This window comes from Stegodyphus dumicola, chromosome 3 (assembly GCF_044657685.1).
Source record: "Stegodyphus dumicola isolate Sdum_Otavi_A_Nest chromosome 3, ASM4465768v1".
In the NCBI taxonomy this organism is placed as follows: Eukaryota; Metazoa; Arthropoda; class Arachnida; order Araneae; family Eresidae; genus Stegodyphus; species Stegodyphus dumicola.
In genome coordinates, this window is record NC_140770.1 from 33,671,412 (window position 1) to 33,691,613 (window position 20,202).

At 29.8% G+C, this 20,202-nt stretch overlaps 1 protein-coding gene across 13 annotated transcripts in view; it reads left to right on the forward strand.

Moving 5' to 3' along the window:
- LOC118194695 (plasma membrane calcium-transporting ATPase 2-like) overlaps nt 1–20,202 on the forward strand; it is a 472,379-nt gene that overhangs the window by 385,522 nt on the left and 66,655 nt on the right. For all 13 annotated transcript variants that reach the window (XM_035365870.2, XM_085812726.1, XM_085812727.1 and 10 more), the window contains 4 exons: nt 6,299–6,405; nt 9,205–9,443; nt 14,711–14,975; nt 18,789–18,968. In XM_035365870.2, the coding sequence (XP_035221761.1) occupies nt 6,299–6,405; nt 9,205–9,443; nt 14,711–14,975; nt 18,789–18,968 (791 nt within the window). The remainder of the gene's footprint in view (nt 1–6,298; nt 6,406–9,204; nt 9,444–14,710; nt 14,976–18,788; nt 18,969–20,202) is intronic.

Below are 20,202 nucleotides of genomic sequence, written 5' to 3' on the forward strand. Positions count from 1 at the left end.
TTGTAGCCACTCATGCATGATTTTTTCGCACATCCAGCTGTTCTCGTTTGCACAAATAATTACGTCATTAGGAAAATCTCCCTTCGAAATAGTCTTTCATTTAAAAATGATCGTCGGCTTTAGCTTGTCACTGCTTGCGACACAGGCTAACACACATGTAAATTACGTTCTTTCATGCCCTGTCGTAAGCACAGATACAGTTTTTGCATCAGTTTCATCAACAGTTTAGTTTCCAGGAGAGTCGAAAGTTAACGGTGTTTCATCCATATTTATTACCTGTGACCGAAGTTTTTTTTTTGTCAATAATATCTGTCACATATTTTAGAAAAGACTCCTTATCCTGCCAGTCCATTGGTAATTGTTGCCCGACTGTTGTAGTACGCACAGAAATATTTTTTTTTTTTTCATAAATCTGCTACACCTCCTTTGAAATCATTTATGTTCATTCATTTTGCTATAAATTTTGCTTGCAAGTGAATTTTTACAGTCGAAATTGCCATTCCCTTTCCTCGTTGCTCCTTTATCCAGTTTGCAAGGTGGTCCTCTAGATTCGGCCACCTTACAGTACCACTTCTTTTGGCTCGTTTTCGTTGTGTCATATTTTTAAGAAGTTATTTTTCAGTTCTCCAACGTCGAATACAACTCTCGTCCACTTCAAACTCTCGAGCTGCTGCTCAATTTCCAATTTGTTCAGCACGTGAAATTACATTAAGCTTAAAACCAGCAGTATAGCTTCTGTGCCGTTTAGGTGACATTTTCAAAATTTTTCCGCTCCCTTCTTACTTAAAAACTATCCAACAAGTATGGGATCTGTATCTGGCAAGAAAAATCGATTCATGCTGAAGGGGAAATACGTCAGAGTTTGTTATTGTGAGGCAGGTGGAGTAGTGTCCGCCTTTGAAAAAAATTGCAGAAAAGGCAGGGGTGGGGAGAGGATGGATCTTGGAAGATTCATCGAATGGCAGAGGAGAGAGACTATTCAAACTGATGACAATGTTGATTTGAAAGGGGGAAGAATGTTATTGTTCTGAGATCTCGTTTAAACTTTCGCAAAAAGCAACTGGGTGGTCTTCTATGTGGGAACAGCACCAGTCTATGCACAATGACAAGGCCATCCAATTTATGTACAATGACCATCATAGGAAATATTTCATTTTTAGTGCACCTAAATGCCGCATGGGTAGAAACGCTACATCGGCTGAAAATTTAAGTTTTAAACACATAAACGCCGCGGCGTTTCTTCCGGAAATTACGATAATTAAAAATTATATGTATTTACTTGCTGTAAATGTGAGTAAGCAGTCATCTGCAGTTAGTTCTTAATTAGATTTTGCTATATTGAATCCCCATTTCTAAAATACTTTTTGCTAAAGGTGGAGGAGATTGGCTTATGAGAAGTGGTAAGTTTCTTTTAGATTAGTGAACAAGTGGGGGGGGGAAGAAACGAATAAAGCTTCTTACTTACTTTAAAAACAAAAAAACTTTTACTTTAAAACTTTACTTTAAAACTTTTACTTTAAAAATAATATATACTGGTGTACAAAATTGAAAGATGGTAAAGATTTTCCCACATTTCTCCTAAAATACCACACAAAACCTCTGAAATTGGTTGTGATACAATGTTACTGTGGCACTGGTGTTGTTGAAATGAGTTCACATATTCCTGTAGGCATTGCTGTGCCAGGGGAGGTATAAAATTCTGTGTCCAGCTGCTCAGCTCATTCTGCTGTGCTACACAGTTGTGATTTTTATTGTCTTTCTTGCATAATCTTGTTCTTTGATGTTTATTAGGTGAAATGAGCACATATTACTGCTGCTGTATGAGATGGAGAATCATGGACACACTTGAGGCAGGGCAGTCCCAAGCTTAGATTGTAAGAGAACATAACATCAAGTGTCATCTCCAGTTTGTGGAATCAGTTTAAAAACAGAGGGACAGTATCCTGAAGATCAGGACAGTGTCGCCCACGATCCACAATGACTAATGATGACCGGTATTCGGTACTTTCAGACAAGCGGCAGAGAAAGTCTACAGCTACACAACTGTTTTGTAACTTTGCTACTGCCACAGGAACATCAGTTTCAAAAGGCACCATGACACAGGAATGTATGCCAGAAAGCCCTTCCTCCCTCCCACAAAAGAGAGCATTTACAATGGTGCATAGAACACCAATATTGGACACAGCTACAGTGGGCTAATGTTCTCTTTACAGATGAGTCCAGCTTCAGTCTACAACCTGATTCTTGGCTCTTAATGATATAGAGGGAACCTGCTACCTGACACCATCCCAGCGCTATCATTGAAAGGGGCCAATATGGTGGTAGAGGAGTGATAGTCTGGGCATTGATCATGCAAGTTTGACACTGGTTCTGTGAATGCCCAGAGGTACAGGCAGGAGCCCTTTGTATGACTTTTCAGGGGTGCTGTTTGCCCTGAGTTCATTTTAATGGACTACAATGCACGACCACATGGGGCCACGTATTTGAAAATTATCTGGAAAGCAAGGATATTCACCATTACGTTTCCATATCAGTGAAGTATAACAGGAATTCAACAGCTTTTTAACTGTCTTGATCTCTGTGCAATGACAGGGAGAAACATTTCAGGAATTAGTGTTCTGAGAAAGTTATATGAGAGATATTTGTTTGAAAAAAACCTGTTACTTGTATCTTACTCGCTTCTTTATGCAAGAGAGTTCATTTAACCTAGTGCAGAGAGCATCACATCAGAGGGAGATCATTCTCTTCCTAGATGAGTCTGAGCTCAACCTAACTATTGATTTTTAGCGTACCTTCATGTGGAGAGAGTCAAGGACCCACTAGAAGTCATCCAACATCTAAGAAAGAGACCAGTACAGCCGGAGAGTTTGGTGGTCTGGGCAATATCATGTTGAAGGGGACAGAGACCTTTGTGTCTTTGACAGAAGTCCTGTGGTTTTTATAAGAAATAAAGAAGAAATCTTAGATCTGTATGTTTCCCTTTTTGAGGGTGCAGTTGGTCCTGAATTCATTTTTTATAAACGATAGCAACTGTCTAGAAAGAGAGGATAGTAACTGTATGGATTGGCTAGGCAGATTTCTAGATTTAAATCCTATAGAACAGAGGAGGCCAACCTTTGTGTACTTTGTGATCTACTTTGTTCTAAAAAATGCATGTTGCGATCGACTATTTGTCATAGGCGTATTTTAAAGAGAGCAAGAGGGGTGTACTTAGTATGTTAAATTATTATTATATATGTATTTTAGATTTTAAAAGAAATAGTTATTTAACATCCAGATAAACTTAAACAACAAAATTATTGATTGGCAGTGTTAGCAAAAAATTTAAATGAATGACAGAAAAAGAATATATTTTATTACTTTTAATTAATGAGAAGATTAGGTTTGCATATCTTTAACCAAGGAATCATAATTAGATCTATGTCCTGACAAAGACAATATTAAAGAGTCTTTAGTATGTTTATCAGTCAACACAAAACATTGTTTAGTCTTTGTTAACTTCAAATAGGAAAAGGCTGATTCACAGAAATAAGTAGATCCAAAACTAGAATAAATATATTTGCTACATATGGTGATGCTTGGGTTTTTTTTTTTTTTTTTTGGTTAACATACTTCCAAAAATCATCTTCAAATTTTCTGACTTGTAGACTTAAATCAATTTGTAGAATGGCAGTTTCATTTTCTGCTGCCTTTTGCTCCATTTGAAATACTTCTGTAATTTTTTTTACTAATTTGTTTCACACTCAAATCTTTTGTTAAAAAAAGATGTAAATTGCACAATTTCTTTAATATTTTTGGAATTATATTTCATAATCTACTATTATTGTTAGCATCATATTTAGTATTCCTATGTTGTTATGAATAATCCGCCATGTTAGGAAAATGATTTATTTAAAATGTTTTGCTGCAGATTTTCAATTAGCAAAACTGATTTTATTTTAAATGCATCTGCAGCTTATCATTTCAATTGTTTTATTCTTACCTTGTAACTCTGAATTTAATTGACTTAATATACAAGTGAAATCAGTAAAGAATGCTGAAATCGTAAGTTTCATCATTTAACATTTAATCTTTTTCACCTTGCTTGTTAAGAAAATCTATTATTTCAAGCAATAAATAACGAAATCGCTGTAAAAACTTACCTTTTCTTAGCCATCTTACAAGGTATGACATATTAAACAACAGCATTTATTATTAACCTTTTCAAAAAAGTAATCATGCTCCCACTCTTCATTGAAGTGATAAGGTATCGATTTGTTTGGATTTCTACTCTTTTTTTAAAGGTACCTTGAAATTAAATTTTTGTAGTAAAAAATTTCATGCAAAACACTACAATAAATTTTAAAATAAAGGTTAATATTATCATAAACAGATAAAAACTGAAAATCAACATGGTCATTATGTTTAATGCAATTTATAAATTTTGACAAATTCAATGATTATAAGCAATATGCTTGCTTGTTTGCTCCAAAAGTGGATAAATCTAACTCTATTTTGTTGAGCAAAATAGTAATACTAGCTCGAGAAATGTTGTGCAGTGACATCAAACAAGCATATATACATATAAATTTAACCATCTGGTTATCGAAGACTGTGTCCTATTTTACACCAGACAAAATAATAATTTACTTCTATATTAATAATTTATTTAAATTTAGTTTAAAACTCTGGTCAATCAGCATGCTTCAGCAAACCTAAGTACCTAAGTTGCTCAGGCGAGCATTTAGCTTACACATATAAACTCAAAAGTAATGAAAAAAACCACCTGTTTTATATGCTTACAATACCATCCATTGAATTTTCGTGGATGTCTTAAATTACCTGCTTCAATCAGACTTCTGAAAGGTCACAAAACATCCAGATGCCCCCCAACCACAAATCCCAAAAGAAGGTTTTAATTATTGAAAAATACGAATCTATGAGAATCCCAGCTCTGAAAACCATAGAATGCAAATGCAGTAACCATCTCCTGATGATTCTTCTCCTGCAAAAGAAATATTCAAGCTGTTGATGATTGCTAATGCAAGATCCTTCATTAAAGAAATCATCATGGTAGCAGACGAATGCAAAAATACAAACGAAGGACTTTATTTTTAAATGAAGGAAGGATTATTCTTGCAATGATTATTCAAGAATATTTGATTTCTTGCAGAGGTTATTTGATAAGTTAAGTCAAAAGTTGAACTGTAAATTAATTCAATTTTACTTCAATAATGTTAAGTAAAGCTGCCTCTCCTAGGTATGGAATTTACGAATTCAGGCTTTCTGCTACCTCTTGGATGTTGATTCGCCTCAACAGTTGGCACCACCTCAGTGGCTCTTGGATGTTGCTCTTTCTACCTTGGCTACCAGTTCTTTATCAATTCAAGAGGCTAGGGCCTCATGTTTCTCTTTAATTAAGGATTTTTCTTAAGGGAAAGTCTCTGTGGTTATTTATGCATGGTTTTCCCACCTGAGGATTACTTGAGATGCCGGAAATAGCATGATAAAATTCATGCTGATGTTAGCCTATACTATCAAAATATCTATATTGCCAGAGTTCTGTACCGAAAAAATTAGAGGCTCTTTTCTATAATAATAGTTGCAGAGTCATTTACATCTCTGAGCTAGCACATTGTTAACAAAATGCCTTAATGCTACTCTAATTGTAATTAAAAACTTGGTTCTCTATTTATCATGCTGTGTAATCAGTTTCTGTTTTTTAACATTGCATCTGATTGACCATAATGGGCTTCATGACTGATTGTTTGGCCACCCCTGTTGTACAACATGTCTGGATTGCCATTCAGAAGATAATGCAAGTTACCTTTCCCCTTTCAGAACATTCCAAAAACTGAAAACAGCATTGCTGAAGTAGTAAGATTGGCTGTGACAGGCATTCATAAATTGCAACCTTTCCACTATCAAAGTAATGTTACGAGAGTTGTATGAGAAAAGAGCATATTCTGTGTTAGCCTCCTTATTTGTTCTTTCTTACAACCTCAATTTTAGTCCATCTCTGCCCATTATGGTATGCACATATGATCATGTGTGTGAACTTTAATTGTTGCATTATTATATATATATATATATATTTAATTATTATATTAACATAAATTTCCATACCAAATTTCATTAAAATCTGTTTGTAAGTTGTGGATATAATCGACCAAATGTGAAACTTCTCTTAACTTTGAACACTAATCTATATTATCATAAAATTTTTAATAAATTTATAAATGTTGCAAATTTTAATATTAATGTGCATAATATATTATGTATATACGGTTGCTTTTACAAGAAAATTTACTTTTTTCAGGTACTCATTTTAAAGTGCCACCTAAGTTTGAAAATTTACCTTCAAATGTAGGTGATTTATTAGTAACTGGAATAGCTATAAATAGTGCATATACATCACGAGTCATGGTATGTAAGTTTCTGTTTTCTATCAGTCTAAATTTATTTTATAGAGATTAAACTGTTAATTCATTCATTTAACATATGCTAAGTAGAATCTGTAATTATTTTATGAGATCCAACTGATTATGAGATGAATATGGATCCAAGTTAAGAGCTGCTTGGAGATGAATATGGATCCAAGTTAAGAGCTGCTTTTCTAATTGTAGTAAATTCAAACTGCATTCCATAGGTGTTCAAAAAGAAATATAAAGCAAATACTTTTTTGAAAATGTGGACTTATTGCAGAAAATAAATATATGGATGAAACTGAACTAAACTAATATATTAAAAATAAATAAATAAATAAATACAGTGCCAAAATAAGGTTCTTGTTTTTCTAATTTTAAAAAATAGAACCCTTTTTGATTTTTAAATTAACTCCTGAAAATGTTGTTTCCTGAAAATTTTGCGAAGCTATCAGTCCAAAAGAAATTTGTTCCTTTTAAAAAATAGAAATGAAATAATTTTTTTTTCAAAATAAAAATGTGCAGCTGTTAATTAATTTTATGAGGTTTTATATCCAAATTTTGAATCATTAGATTCAATATTCTGTAGCCATTTGAATGACAACACTTTTAAAACTACATTTTGATGTATATTTATATATTACTTATTATCTTACTTTGTTATTTATTTTAATCTGCAAATCACAGGAATTGAGTATTGTTAGACAATATTGTTAATGACTAAAATAATTGTAATTAGAAATTTATGTTACTGATTTAGGTATTTCTAAGAAAGTAATAAAGATTATTCTTGGAGAAACAATTTTTGTCTATTCAAAACACCCCCTGGAAGGAAAAAAATTGATGGCAAATCATTAAGATTTCTAATTATTGATAAAAAAGTTTTATTAATAAATAAAATAATTAAATTCTGATTTAATGGTTTCCAAAGAATTAACAAAAATTATTAATAAATTGAGGAGGTATTTGGACTCAGTTTTAAACATGGCAAACTTCAAAAAATGCAAAAATTTCTATTTTATGTATATGTTTTCCATTTCTTTTACCTTTGTCTAAAGACCTTTTGAAAAAATCTTTTGTACTTCTCTACTCTATTTCACATTTTTTGGCAATATTGCCTATCCTCTAATCAACAATTTTGGTGCATTAAAAAGTCTTCCTGTGGTATAGTTTCAGTAGCAATTCTTTAAATGTAGCACTCTGTTTCGTATTGCCTATTTTATTTTTACTCAGTGAATTTTAACACATGAATATCATTTTACTTAAAGTCTATTGGAGCAGTATTGTGCCACGCCATTAACTTGACATCTTATTCTTGCACTTATCCCCTTGACTCCAATCCTACTTAATAAAAATTGTTTTTTCAATCTCCCAATAACATCCCAGCTTTTATGAGCAATCTGTATAGCTTCTAGAATACTATTTTTTAACTTCTCAGTATCATTTTGTCATTATTTCAGTTTTAATAATTTTTTTGCCTCAAAAGAAGGAAGTATTGATCTTTAAAAATACTAAGTATTAACTTCATTGGCTGAAATTTGCCTGCACATTTTGTGATGCAAACACTATTTCAAAGAGCTGTGATTGGTCTTTTAAGCAGGATAGATATTACTGAGAAGCATAATATTAAGAGCCTTTCATTTTATGTCCCAAAATTAAAAGAAAAAAAAAATTTTTTTTTTTTTCTAAGAAAGTGGGGGATAGGATTGAGAGAAATCTTATGACTGAATATGAGAGACCACTGTTAATGAATATTTCTTTCTGTTATGTTTTAGAGAATAATTACTATTTTTTATATATCCTTTTGCTTACCAATAAAAGTATACTACTAGCGTATTTTATTATATATAAATTAATATGCCACTAGCATATTTTTATTATATATAAATTAATATGCTACTATCATATTTTTAAAGACCTTAAATTTTAGTATTTATAAAAAATGTAATCAGATTATGATTGCATTAGCTATATTAAGCAAATCTGTGAAATTCAAACTTTGTGTGAATACTTGTTCATACTTTAAACCAAATTTTGTTCTGTAAAGGATTCTCACTGTATAATAATTTTGTAAATGTTTTTTCCTTTGTAATTAACAGCTTGTTTTTAGCAATAAATTAATGTTTTGAGAAATGTAATAAGTTAATATGAATGGAAATTTTTTTTTTTGCTTTCATGCTTTGTTCAGTTAATAAACTACTGTGCTTGAAATGAAAGTTACTTGAAAATTTATTATTTCTGTTTATACATAGAATCATTTCTGTTGTTTTTATAACATATTTAAGATTTTATAAAATATAAATTTAACATTTGATTATTTAAATTATTAGCTATGTTATTTCCGAAATATCTTGTAATCTCCAAAGTATTTATTTATTTAAAATATTTAAGATTTTATAAAATATAAATTTAACATTTGAATATTTAAATTATTAGCTATGTCATTTCCGAAGTATCTTGTAATCTCCAAAGTATTTATTTCTTCAAAATGAGATGGACGATTTTTTTTTTCTGTGGAAATTTGCTTTCTGTACAAATGAATTTAAAGGCTTTGAACAATATATTTATTATATAACTAAGCAACTGCAATCTTTGAAATTCAGTTAAAATACTTTTTTTTTTTTTTTTTTTTTTTTTTGGTAATGCTATAAAGATTTTGATTGAGGGAAAAAATTAATGTGAACTATTTTAAGAAATAAAATAAATTTCTCGATTAACTTGCTTAATGACTAAACAGTTACATTTCATTCAGCCTCTCCAGTAGTATATTTCATTTCCATTATAATATAATTTTCTTTAGCCTCCTGACAATCCTGGTGATCTTCCAAAACAAGTGGGCAACAAGACTGAATGTTCTCTCCTTTCTTTCGTTCTTGATTTGGGAAAGGATTATCAAACAGTCAGAGATGATATACCAGAAGAAAAGCTTCATAAAGTTTATACATTTAATTCAGTGAGAAAATCTATGAGTACTGTGATTCCAATTGAAGGGGGCTTTAGGGTTTTTACAAAAGGAGCCTCAGAAATGGTTTTAAAAAGGTAAATATTGTTTACAATACTTTATTAGTCCTTGTGACCTCTTTTTGTAGTTAACTGAATATTTCCTTTTAATCAAAACCAGTGACTTAATTCTCATTAATGTTCATGCTTAGAAAAAAAAATATATTTATAGTTAATACTGCTTTGTTACAGAAATTAAAAAAATTACTGTAAATTTAAAATTCAGTGGAACATTTATAAGGTATTTCTCCCACTTTCCTAACGTCCTTTGTGGTGTAGTGGTTCTGCACGCTGGGCCGGTATTCCAGAGGTCCGTGGTTCGATTCCCGACAAAGGCGTTTTCTAATTTTTAATCTCTTCGGCCTCAAAATAACCTAATGACTCTACACATTTTTTATTACTTAATATATCTATCAATGATTTACTGAGGAGTTTTGGGTACTGTTAAAGATTTGTTTTTTCCTTTTGTTGACAGTATTTTGCAATATACTTCAAGAATTGTACTACTAGAGCTAAAATATTTTCTAATATACTAATAATAATTAAGACACAATAACATGCCGAATAAATACTAATTCAGAAGCCAAACAACAAAAATCAGCGTTATATTTTCAAAATTTTCACAGGACTAGTTTTGATGGCTTTACCGAACCAACATCCTCAGCTGCAAAACCGCAAATGATCAAGATAGGAAATAATGATTGGATAAGATAAGAAAGCCTGGATTAGAATAAGCAAGTGGCACCATCTGTTGGTGAAACCAGAACTAAAACATAATTTCTTTAAAGGCCAAATGCAAAGATGGATACTAATAATATTCTGAATATACCATTATATAACTGTAAAAAACATGTTCTGTAGCAAAGTAAACTGTAGTAAAAAGATTTTTCTATTTATTTTTAGTATGTTGCTTGAAAGAACAAAGCCATTGTAGCACATTAAATGGAAGAGAAACATATCAACATAAAATCTTTAAGTAGGCAAAAAAAAAAAAAAAAAAAAAAAAAAAAAAAACCTTTATATAGCATACATTTTAAATAAAACTTTATCAGTTTTGAAGGTGATCAGACATAGGTAGGTCCCTTTACTTAAGAGAAGAAAAGAATTGTATAAAAAATATCATCCAGAAGGTTTGTGCAATTCAGGCTGTGTATGAATACCAATTTTTAAAATTTATGTTAATAGATGTACTAAATTTTTTTTGCTTTTAAGGAAGTCTGACTGCCCTTGAAACCAATGAAATATTATTCAAAATCTATGCCCAAACTGAGGTTACCTTTTTTTATTGCCCAGTTTTACACTTTATCGTTATTAAATGTACCATATCAGATAAAAAAATTGTGTTTAGTATAAATCAAGCAATTAAACTTTGTAGGTTTCTTTAGCTTTAGATGATAAGTGTCTTCAGTATAATTGTTTTCGTGTTAACACTTTTCTGTACAAAACATTGAGTGGAATTTCCTAAGTGTTAGAGATTATTTTCGTATTCTTCCATAGGCAATCTACTTTACTTAACTGTGTTTATGCTGCATTTATATATGGAAACTTTTCCCCCCTTGATCTCCATGTATAATCAAGGCTCACCAGCGGCCGAGCAGTAAAGTCGCTGAACACTGGTAGTTTGGTCCGAGGTTCGAATCCGTGAACGGGCAGGCTGCATGGGTGTTTTCGTGGTTTTCTCCATGTGTAACGTGTATACGAGCCAGTTTCCCATAGAAAGTCCTCCATGAAGGCATCCCTTCCCTTAGGCAGATAACCTTAGTGTGCTTTGCCATAATTAAATACAACACCACCATCTATAATCATTGTTAGGTTAAGTTCTTTGAACTCGATTTTGAAGCATAAAATATCATTTTCTTCTAATATTAATGGAAGGTTTTTTTCTCCTCCTCAGTTGGTTCAGTAGAAATAATTATAAATAGTTAAATAAAAAATAAGTTATCGAACCTCATTTTATTTACGGCTCCAGCTGGAATCGCTGAGAAGTAGTTCATCCAATCTCCATCTGATTTTAAGCCATGGTTATGCATATAATGTGCTATTTCAAGGGATGATAGATACAAAAACTGTTCTTTTTTGCAGCAGTCAAATGAAAGAGATGAAACATTTAAAGCACCATTAAGAAGAATAGCAAGAATTCTAGAAACGGTATAAGGATATGAAAGGAAATTTTAACAGAAAAGTATAGCTTTAAAGAGAGAAGAGCAACTCTTTCTGATAGCCATGCTCTGTTAATATAATTCTAGTTGTCAAGAAGAAATTTGCTCTGAATACACTCCATTAAAAATGTGAGAATAAACATGTACTAATGACAGTAGTAGTCATCTGTGTTTGGTTTTGAATTTATTTTAAGGAATTTTAAAGTACATGTATATTTGACCAATGCATGGGGAAATGAGGAACATTGACTCCGAGTGGTTCTAAGTATTTATATTGCATCTCTTTTTCTTAAGAATACTACGATTAAAAGAGAAATGTGTTTAGTACTTTATAAAATGAATTTTATTTACTTATTATGTGTGATGGTGATAATAAATAAAATGTTGTATATGTATGCAGAATTTTATAAAGGTTGAAATATTTTTTTAGAAAAATTAAACTAGCTGGTTTAAAAATTTCAATGAATTACTCGATATTAATATAGCTAGAAGCGAGTCCCTAAATGTTATGGATATGGATTATATCAAGAATTTCACGCATATAGTGAATGAAATAGATAGGAAGGAAGACAAAATACAGATTTTGTATTGCTATATTTAGTTGTTTCAAAACCTAGTTACAAACAATTTATTGTAAGCAGGGTAATAAAAAAAGAGAGATAAATTAAACATGGTTACTGCATAAGATAATAGTTACTTCATTTGCCTCTTATTTCAAATCTGTGTAATGTAAACATGAAATTTATTTAAGAGTAAATTATTAACAAAGATTTGAAGACATCATTTTTAAAACTCTCTGGGAATTCAACGGAAAAATTGCATATGAAAGAAACAATAGGCATAAACATTACAAATAAAGGGGGGTTTGAAAAAGAGGTGGCACCATCTAGTATAAAACTGATTAACTAATGAAATTCACTAGATCGCCAGTTGGGAAAATATCAATTATTTCTTCCAAAATATGCTTGTAAGCTCTATCAAATTTTATCTTTAAACTTAGAAAATCTGTAACTCTAAGATATTTAATTTCAAGTGAGTGAAAATAATAATTATAGAAATTTCAATAATTTCTTATCAATTGCTTCTTATTATAGCATTTACTTAACATCTGAATGCAGCTATCATCAAATTTACTAGTTCTACTCCGTATATTTGAATTTTGTTGGAGAATGTCCCACAAAGTAGATGCTAGCCCCCACCCCCTCCTCCCGGTCCATATTGTGAACTCTGAAGGGAGATCAGGCTCATTTGTTATTTCACACAATTTATTCTCTGTATTTTGGGGAATAAATCATATAAAGCTATACTTTTTTATTGGTTAATAAATAATCATTTGCTTAACAGATTAAATAATTCATATAAGAATCTGAAGTTTCATCTAATGATAAGTAGAGGGTTGTTATGAATTCATATATCATGAAGCTAGATTACAAAGCAGCAAATCCCGTTAAATTGTTTAATGTTATTATTCCTGAAATTAATGCTAATTCAACTGTCTTGCTAGGAAAATCATTGCTTTTAGTTAGATAATTGATCATCCATTAGAAAAATAAAATTGGACAACTGTTAATAATATATTATATTACTGTGCATCTAATTGTTTTATGAAATCAAGCTATGTAAACAAATAATTCATGAGTTATATTTCTTGATAAGAATCTAACAGTATAAAGGAATCATCTAGTAAAACAACATGGAGAGTAGAAAGTAGAAGTTGAAAAGTATGCTGTTTTGAACAATCACTCATTGTACTATATAGATTTCTAAGTTTGTTGCCAGCAGCATGTATTGTCTATCCATTTTATAAGTTAATATGAACTTGAATAGTGCAGTTGTACAATGTGGTACATTAGATGGAGCCTCTGATATATAATGAGGAACATTTCATTTCTATCTTTGACTGTTTGTTAGTCCATATGTAATTTTCCTTACTATAGCTATATCCATAAAATGCTAGCCTTTTAAAATAAATTCTTCAAGTGTAACGATGAATGCTTTGATAAACACAATACTAACGTAAACTTTGTGATATCTTTGAAACTTACTTGATTTCACCTTGCCTCTGCATTTCTGACATGTTATTGAAAAACGAGTAAGATCGTTGTAAACCCTTTCCCATTTATGCCTTCTCATGAACTTTATAACAGATCTTTATATCGTACAACATCTTCTGTTGTTGATGCTGTGCAAAAAAAGTTATGATCCAAACAAATGAGCAGTAACAAAATATTGCCTAAAAATTTATACTTATTCATGACTTAGTGTAAGTGTGATATTTTGTCCATACTTAATTGTGCATCTCAGTAAATACATTTTAAGGAATTTGTGACCTTTACTAAACCATTTTGTGGCCTTTTACATGATGTATAATTTGTGTAAATATGTATAGGCTAGTAATATTTTTTGGGGGGAAGGGAGATTCAAAGAAAGTTGTGTTCTGAAAATGATATATCAGTATTTCAAATCTTTGAAAATTCTGCTTGCAAATAGCAAAATAGCATATGGGAAGATCCAATAAAAGGATTTTAATAACTTGCTGAAAATCTCAGAAGGAAAAAGTGTAATACTATAAAAAAATAATAAATGTTTCTGGTATCTGATGCATAAAATAATACTGTACAGATATTTATAATGGTTTTGTAGTACAAGTGATTAATAAAATTTCACTGACATTCAAGGCAGGAAAATAAAAAGTTAATTTTTTTACTTTAATAACATGATAAAGTTCCCCTTTTTTCTGATGATATTTTCAATAACAGAAATTTAATTATGTAATTGCATATTATTATTCAGTCTCATTGTTTATGTCAATAATGTATATTCACTTATAGTTTAGTTCTTTGAGAGATTTCAGCTTATGAATATTACTTGGGAACAATTTATTTGGGAGCATGACACTTAATTATTTGAGTTATTTATTTGATAAACAATTACCTTTTTGTACATACATGAAAAAGATTCTAATTTTAGATTTAAAAAAAAATCTGTATTTTATTTTTTAATTTGAACAGTAGGAAATAAAATAGAATTTTAAATGGTTTTGCTAATACGAATGCTTATTCATTATTTTCTATGTGTGATATTCGGTTTTGTGTTGTTTTTATGCATGATAATTTTTAATCAACGTTCCCCCCTTTTTTTTTGTAGGTGTAATTTTATATTTGGTAGAGATGGTAAATTAGAAAGGTTTACTAAAGAGGATCAAGACAGACTTGTAAAAACTATCATTGAGCCTATGGCTTGTGATGGACTGAGAACCATTGCCATTGCTTATAAGGATTATGTTTTCATTCCTCAAGCACATAATCAATTTCAGATAGATGGTGAAGTTGATTGGGAAGATGAAGATAATATTATTTCAGATTTGACTTGCCTCTGCATTGTAGGAATTGAGGATCCTGTGCGACCTGAAGTAAGTATGTCTAATTTTTAGACATTTTCACATTTTAACTTTATTATAAAATGTTTATAAAGAAAATCCAATTATTTTTTCATTTCTTTGGAAACTTGAGATGAATTTTTTAGTATATAAATGCTAATTTCACTAGGACATATCATATCAACTGTGGCACAGAGTCCGAGTTTAATTTTTTTCAAGTTCATTATTTTATTTGTTTATAATTCTTTGCAGTAATTTTCTTGAGCATTTATAAGCTAATATAAATTATTTTATTACATCATTTTATGTGAGAGTATTTTTTTTTTTAATTTTGAATTTGATTCAAAAATATGTTGGGTATTCATTCCAGTATTTAATGATACATTATGCCATGATTAATTAATTTTCATCAATATGTAATAAATACTATGACATATGATGATTTTACAATTTTTTTATGTTTTCTTTTAAACAGTCATTGATAACTATCTGAAATAATTTTTCAACAAAAATTTTGAAAACATTTTACAGTATTTAATTTAAAGTTTATTACTGTATATGATATAGTTTTGCAGGAAAAAATTCTGCATTTACATGAAATTACATTTTGTGTCATTGTACTTGCTTGTGAAAACTAAGGCCTTTATTTTTCAATAATCACTGTATATGGCGTCTTAGATTCAGACTCCTTGTTTATAGAAATATATTTATTTTCCAGATTTAAAAAATATATTTTGATTTTATACAGGAAAAAGAAAGTATCACCTATCTCTTCATAAATGATAATTCCCCCCCCCAAATATGATAATTCTAACCCCCCCCCCCGAAAAAAAAAAGAACGATGCAGTTAATAAATGCAAGCAATATTAAAAAGTGAAATAGATACAAATCTACTAATTAAATAAAGTGTATTTGTTATAAAACTGTTAATTATGATTCCAAATCCATTAAGATAATGAATATGAAGTATAAATAAATCGTAATATAATTTTTATTTTTATGTTGTGGAGATTTTCAGCATATTCTCAGTAAAAAGTGGTGGATTCAAACAGTAATTATATTGCAGACTTTTTTAGCTGTCTTTGAGAAAAAGTAGATAAATATGGTATCATGTTTAATTTTTTGAATATATATATATATATATATATTTATATTAAACTGCAATTAGTATAATGGGCCTAAAATTTCAAACAGTTAACAGCAAGCTGCTCAAAAAATATTAAGGTACTTGTGTATTAATCCCATTGATTGTGAAACTGTCATCAAGCAATGCAATTTAGCATCATTAATGGATAAGTGTAACATCACAATGTGCTTATAACATCTGCACTTTTGTTTGATGTAAATTCAGTTGATTCTTTATAAGCCACTTTTTGTTTTTACGGACAAAGATATAAGTTAACTATTATTGCTGTATTATTTTATTTCATTTTGAAAAAAAAAAAATTGAACTTGAGGCTGTAGAATCACATATGTAACTAGGTTCTAGTTCAGGTGTAACTGGTCAAGAAAATTCATTTGTTTAATAGAGAAGAGGACACTTGGATATAGGCAACAAAACAGTAACCAGTTGCAATAGTCAACTATGGGAAGTTTGTTTGCATAGTATTCTAAACAGAGCTTCCTGTAAAATTGTATGGCCTATAGTTTAACCATGTCAAATGAAACCTTGGCTGCCATTCTGCCAAAACACTAAGGATCATCTAGAAGGTATATTAATTACGTGCTACAGGTTGAGGAGTTCACATGAGGATTTGCTTTTCTGTAGAAAGAGGGAATTTATTACTGAAGGGGGTTAAAGTCCCAGTGTCATCAGATGATCCAATCGTCTGTTGTCTTTTCTACCTTTATTTCATATTCACTGACTAAATGTGCAGATTCACATTGATAAGCTGCTACACTGGAAACCAAAAATGTTTTAAGTGAACAGTGTATATTTCATTGCTTACTTTTAAAAATAAGATCTCTAAAAATAATGGAACATATTTAAGTGAACGGTGTAGATAATAATATAAAAATAATAGAACATATTTTTTAGTAATATACTTTCTGTAGTTAAAAAAAAGTCAACAGTTAGCTACCCTATTTGAATAATGTCTTCCCTGATCATTCTTGTTTTAACATGATATTTACCAATATTATGTATGACCTTTTATGCAAAAATTATTTTCATCCTTTCTTTTCAACTAAAATAGTTTTATTCCCTCCCCCAACTTCAACTATCTATAATAATGCAAATAGATTTTAGCCCTAAGATCAAAAAGAAATATAATAATCATTTATTACAATATAATTGATTGAATAACTATAATAATCATTTATTATTGTGTAATTATTATAACTAATTATTAAGATATTTCATTTTTTTCAGTGCATATTAATGTATGTATATTTTAGTTTGAAGATAAAAAAGATACATAATAATTTTAAACTATGGTATTATTATAATAATTATTTGTTGTAAAACCAGTATATTCAATTATAATAATCATTATATTAGAATTCTTTGTGATGAAAGTTATACAATAAAATATAATTAAACAATTATTATACAATAATAGTTATTTATTACACTTTATTATAAAATATCATATATGTAGCAAAATTAAACTTACATTTTTATCAAATATAAGTAAATGTATAAATGTATAAAATTAGGCACAATGTAATCAAACAGTTAATTAAAGAAGGCACAATGTAATCAAACAGTTAATTAAAGTAGGCACAAAGTAATCAAACAGTTAATTAAAGTAGGCATAGTGTAATCAAACAGTTAGTTAAGGCAGTGAAAATAAACAGAGAAAAAATAAGAATGGAAAAAATCCCAACTCCACGATTTATGTCCATCTACCCTATTTCATCAATAAATCAGTCTGAATGGTGCATGTGTGTTGGTGCTCATTGTCGCAGTCGGCATAGTTAAACTATAACAAAATAGTAAAAAATCACAAAAGCTTTCTTACAGATCACAAAAACAAAGTAGGTCTTATTCTTCTACTGTGCTGACTATTCAGTAAATTGTGCAAAGTAACTGATGAGTATTTTCTTGTAAGAATTGAAAATAAAAGTGACTCAGTTCTGCTTTAATGAATAGCATAACCTTGAGAGATCTCCACCAACTTTCATGGTTGAATGGTAGCCAATTTTCACAGTTTCAAAAACAATGTAGGCTAATTCTTCTACTGTGCTGACTATTAAGTAGATTGTGCAGAGAGTGACAGATGAGTGTTTTACTGTAAGAGCTGCAAATAAAAGTATGACTCAGAATTCTGCTTGAAAGAATAACGTAAAGTTTGGGGGGGGGGATCTCCACCAACTTTCAGGGTTCAATAGTAGCCAACTTTCACAGTTCAAGAGATAATGCATAAGTACCAACATTGAAATGTGAAAGGCCTTGAAAGAGTTTTAAAATGTTCTGCTATAAAGGTTGAGAAAAGTTTGTTATTAGCAGCATTTAATGTACTAGTATTGCCAAGTTAGCTGTTAATTCGGTCAATTATTTATTTTAATCTTGCGTCTATTTTGTTCTTTGTATTTTTTAAATTTTAACTATTTTAGTGTATCTACATGTTTCCTTTGTGAGCTTTGATTTTATTATATCAGAATTTAAAGTTTTGTCAATGTATTTTTCAATTTCTGCCATAAAATTTCAAAATTAAATTGGTTTATTTGCACTTGAAATTACAATTTATCAAAAGAAATTTCACAATAGGAAATAAGACGGTTTCTCTCTTTAGCATTCTTAGAAGAAAAATGTTAAATTTTTGGGATGTTATAGAAATATTGTGCTTTTAAAATGTGACTTTTTGCACTCTGTTAAATTTTTTAATTGGTAACTTTGTAAAGGTTCCTGATGCTATCAAAAAATGCCAAAAATCTGGAATCACCGTACGTATGGTGACTGGAGATAATGTAAATACTGCTCGATCTATAGCTCTAAAGTGTGGAATAATTAGGCCGGGTGATGACTTTTTAGTACTTGATGGTAAAGAGTTCAATCGCAGAATCAGAGACAGTAATGGTGAGGTAAGCTCTTCTCATAGTTCCTGACTTCATCCATTTGTCATCATATGTTTATCTGTTTATTATATAAAATGTTTTGAGACTATTTCATGTTTAATATTTTTAAGGGCTGAAATAAAAATTTGTACTACAATTGATACTTAATTACAATTTGTTACGAGTTGCCAGTAATATTCCATTACAATGACCAGTACAAAAAGTTCCTATCCGACGACAGTGAATTAAATCCATTTTCACTAACTATATATAGAAAAAGGACATTAACCCCTTCTTTTTCTATAAGATGCAAGAGGTTTTTTTATAGCAAGTAACAATTGTATTATGAGCAAATTTGTAAAAGTTATTCATCAATATGGAATGATGAAAGAGGAATGAAGAATTATTATAAGATGAATCCAAAATAAAAATTTTCTTGTATTATTTTGATTACAAAACAGAAATAGGAAATCGATCATTCTGCTCTTGTTTTCATCAAAGAATAACATTTTGCTTCTATTGGTAGGAGTAGCAAAACATATGAAGACCTATTCTGATTATTCTAAACATTTGAAAGATAATTTTGATGTGGTTATTAAATTGATTAGTTTATTTCTGCTGTAATAAGATGAAACTTTTCAGGTTTCCATACCTCAAATTTATTTAAATATAAAATATTTCCTGTCGTATTTTGCATTTTTAATGAGCTTTTTTTTACTTATTTTTGTTGTTATTCATTCATATATCCCTAATAAATATATCAATTGACTAATCTTTAACATATGTTTACCTTTAATGACATGGTGTGTATAAAAAGTATGGTATGCAGCACAGCAAAGTTTTTTTTTTTTTTTTTTTTTTCTGTTACTCAAAAAGGTAAATAATCTATTTAAAAGTAAGAAATAAACTCTAAACGAGTACTAAATTTAATAACTTTAATTATTCAATATAATTTCCCTCTTATCTATAATTATTCAATAATAGGAATCATTCATATAAAAAATTTCGAATTGTTTCAGGTATTGTTATGGGTAAAACTTAATATTTATGGAATATATTTGAAATGTGCTTTTTTTTGGTTAATCTTTGGATTATGGTAACTAGGCGATTTTTTGGCGAAAATTTGGCAACCAACCCTGCTACAGCAATCTGCTATTTTTGTTTTGGACGCCATTTTGTTTTCACGAAGTAAAGGCACGATTTTTTTTTAATGCTTAATCATGACGAAGATTAGGTGCGAAATTGGGAGAAAATGCAGAAT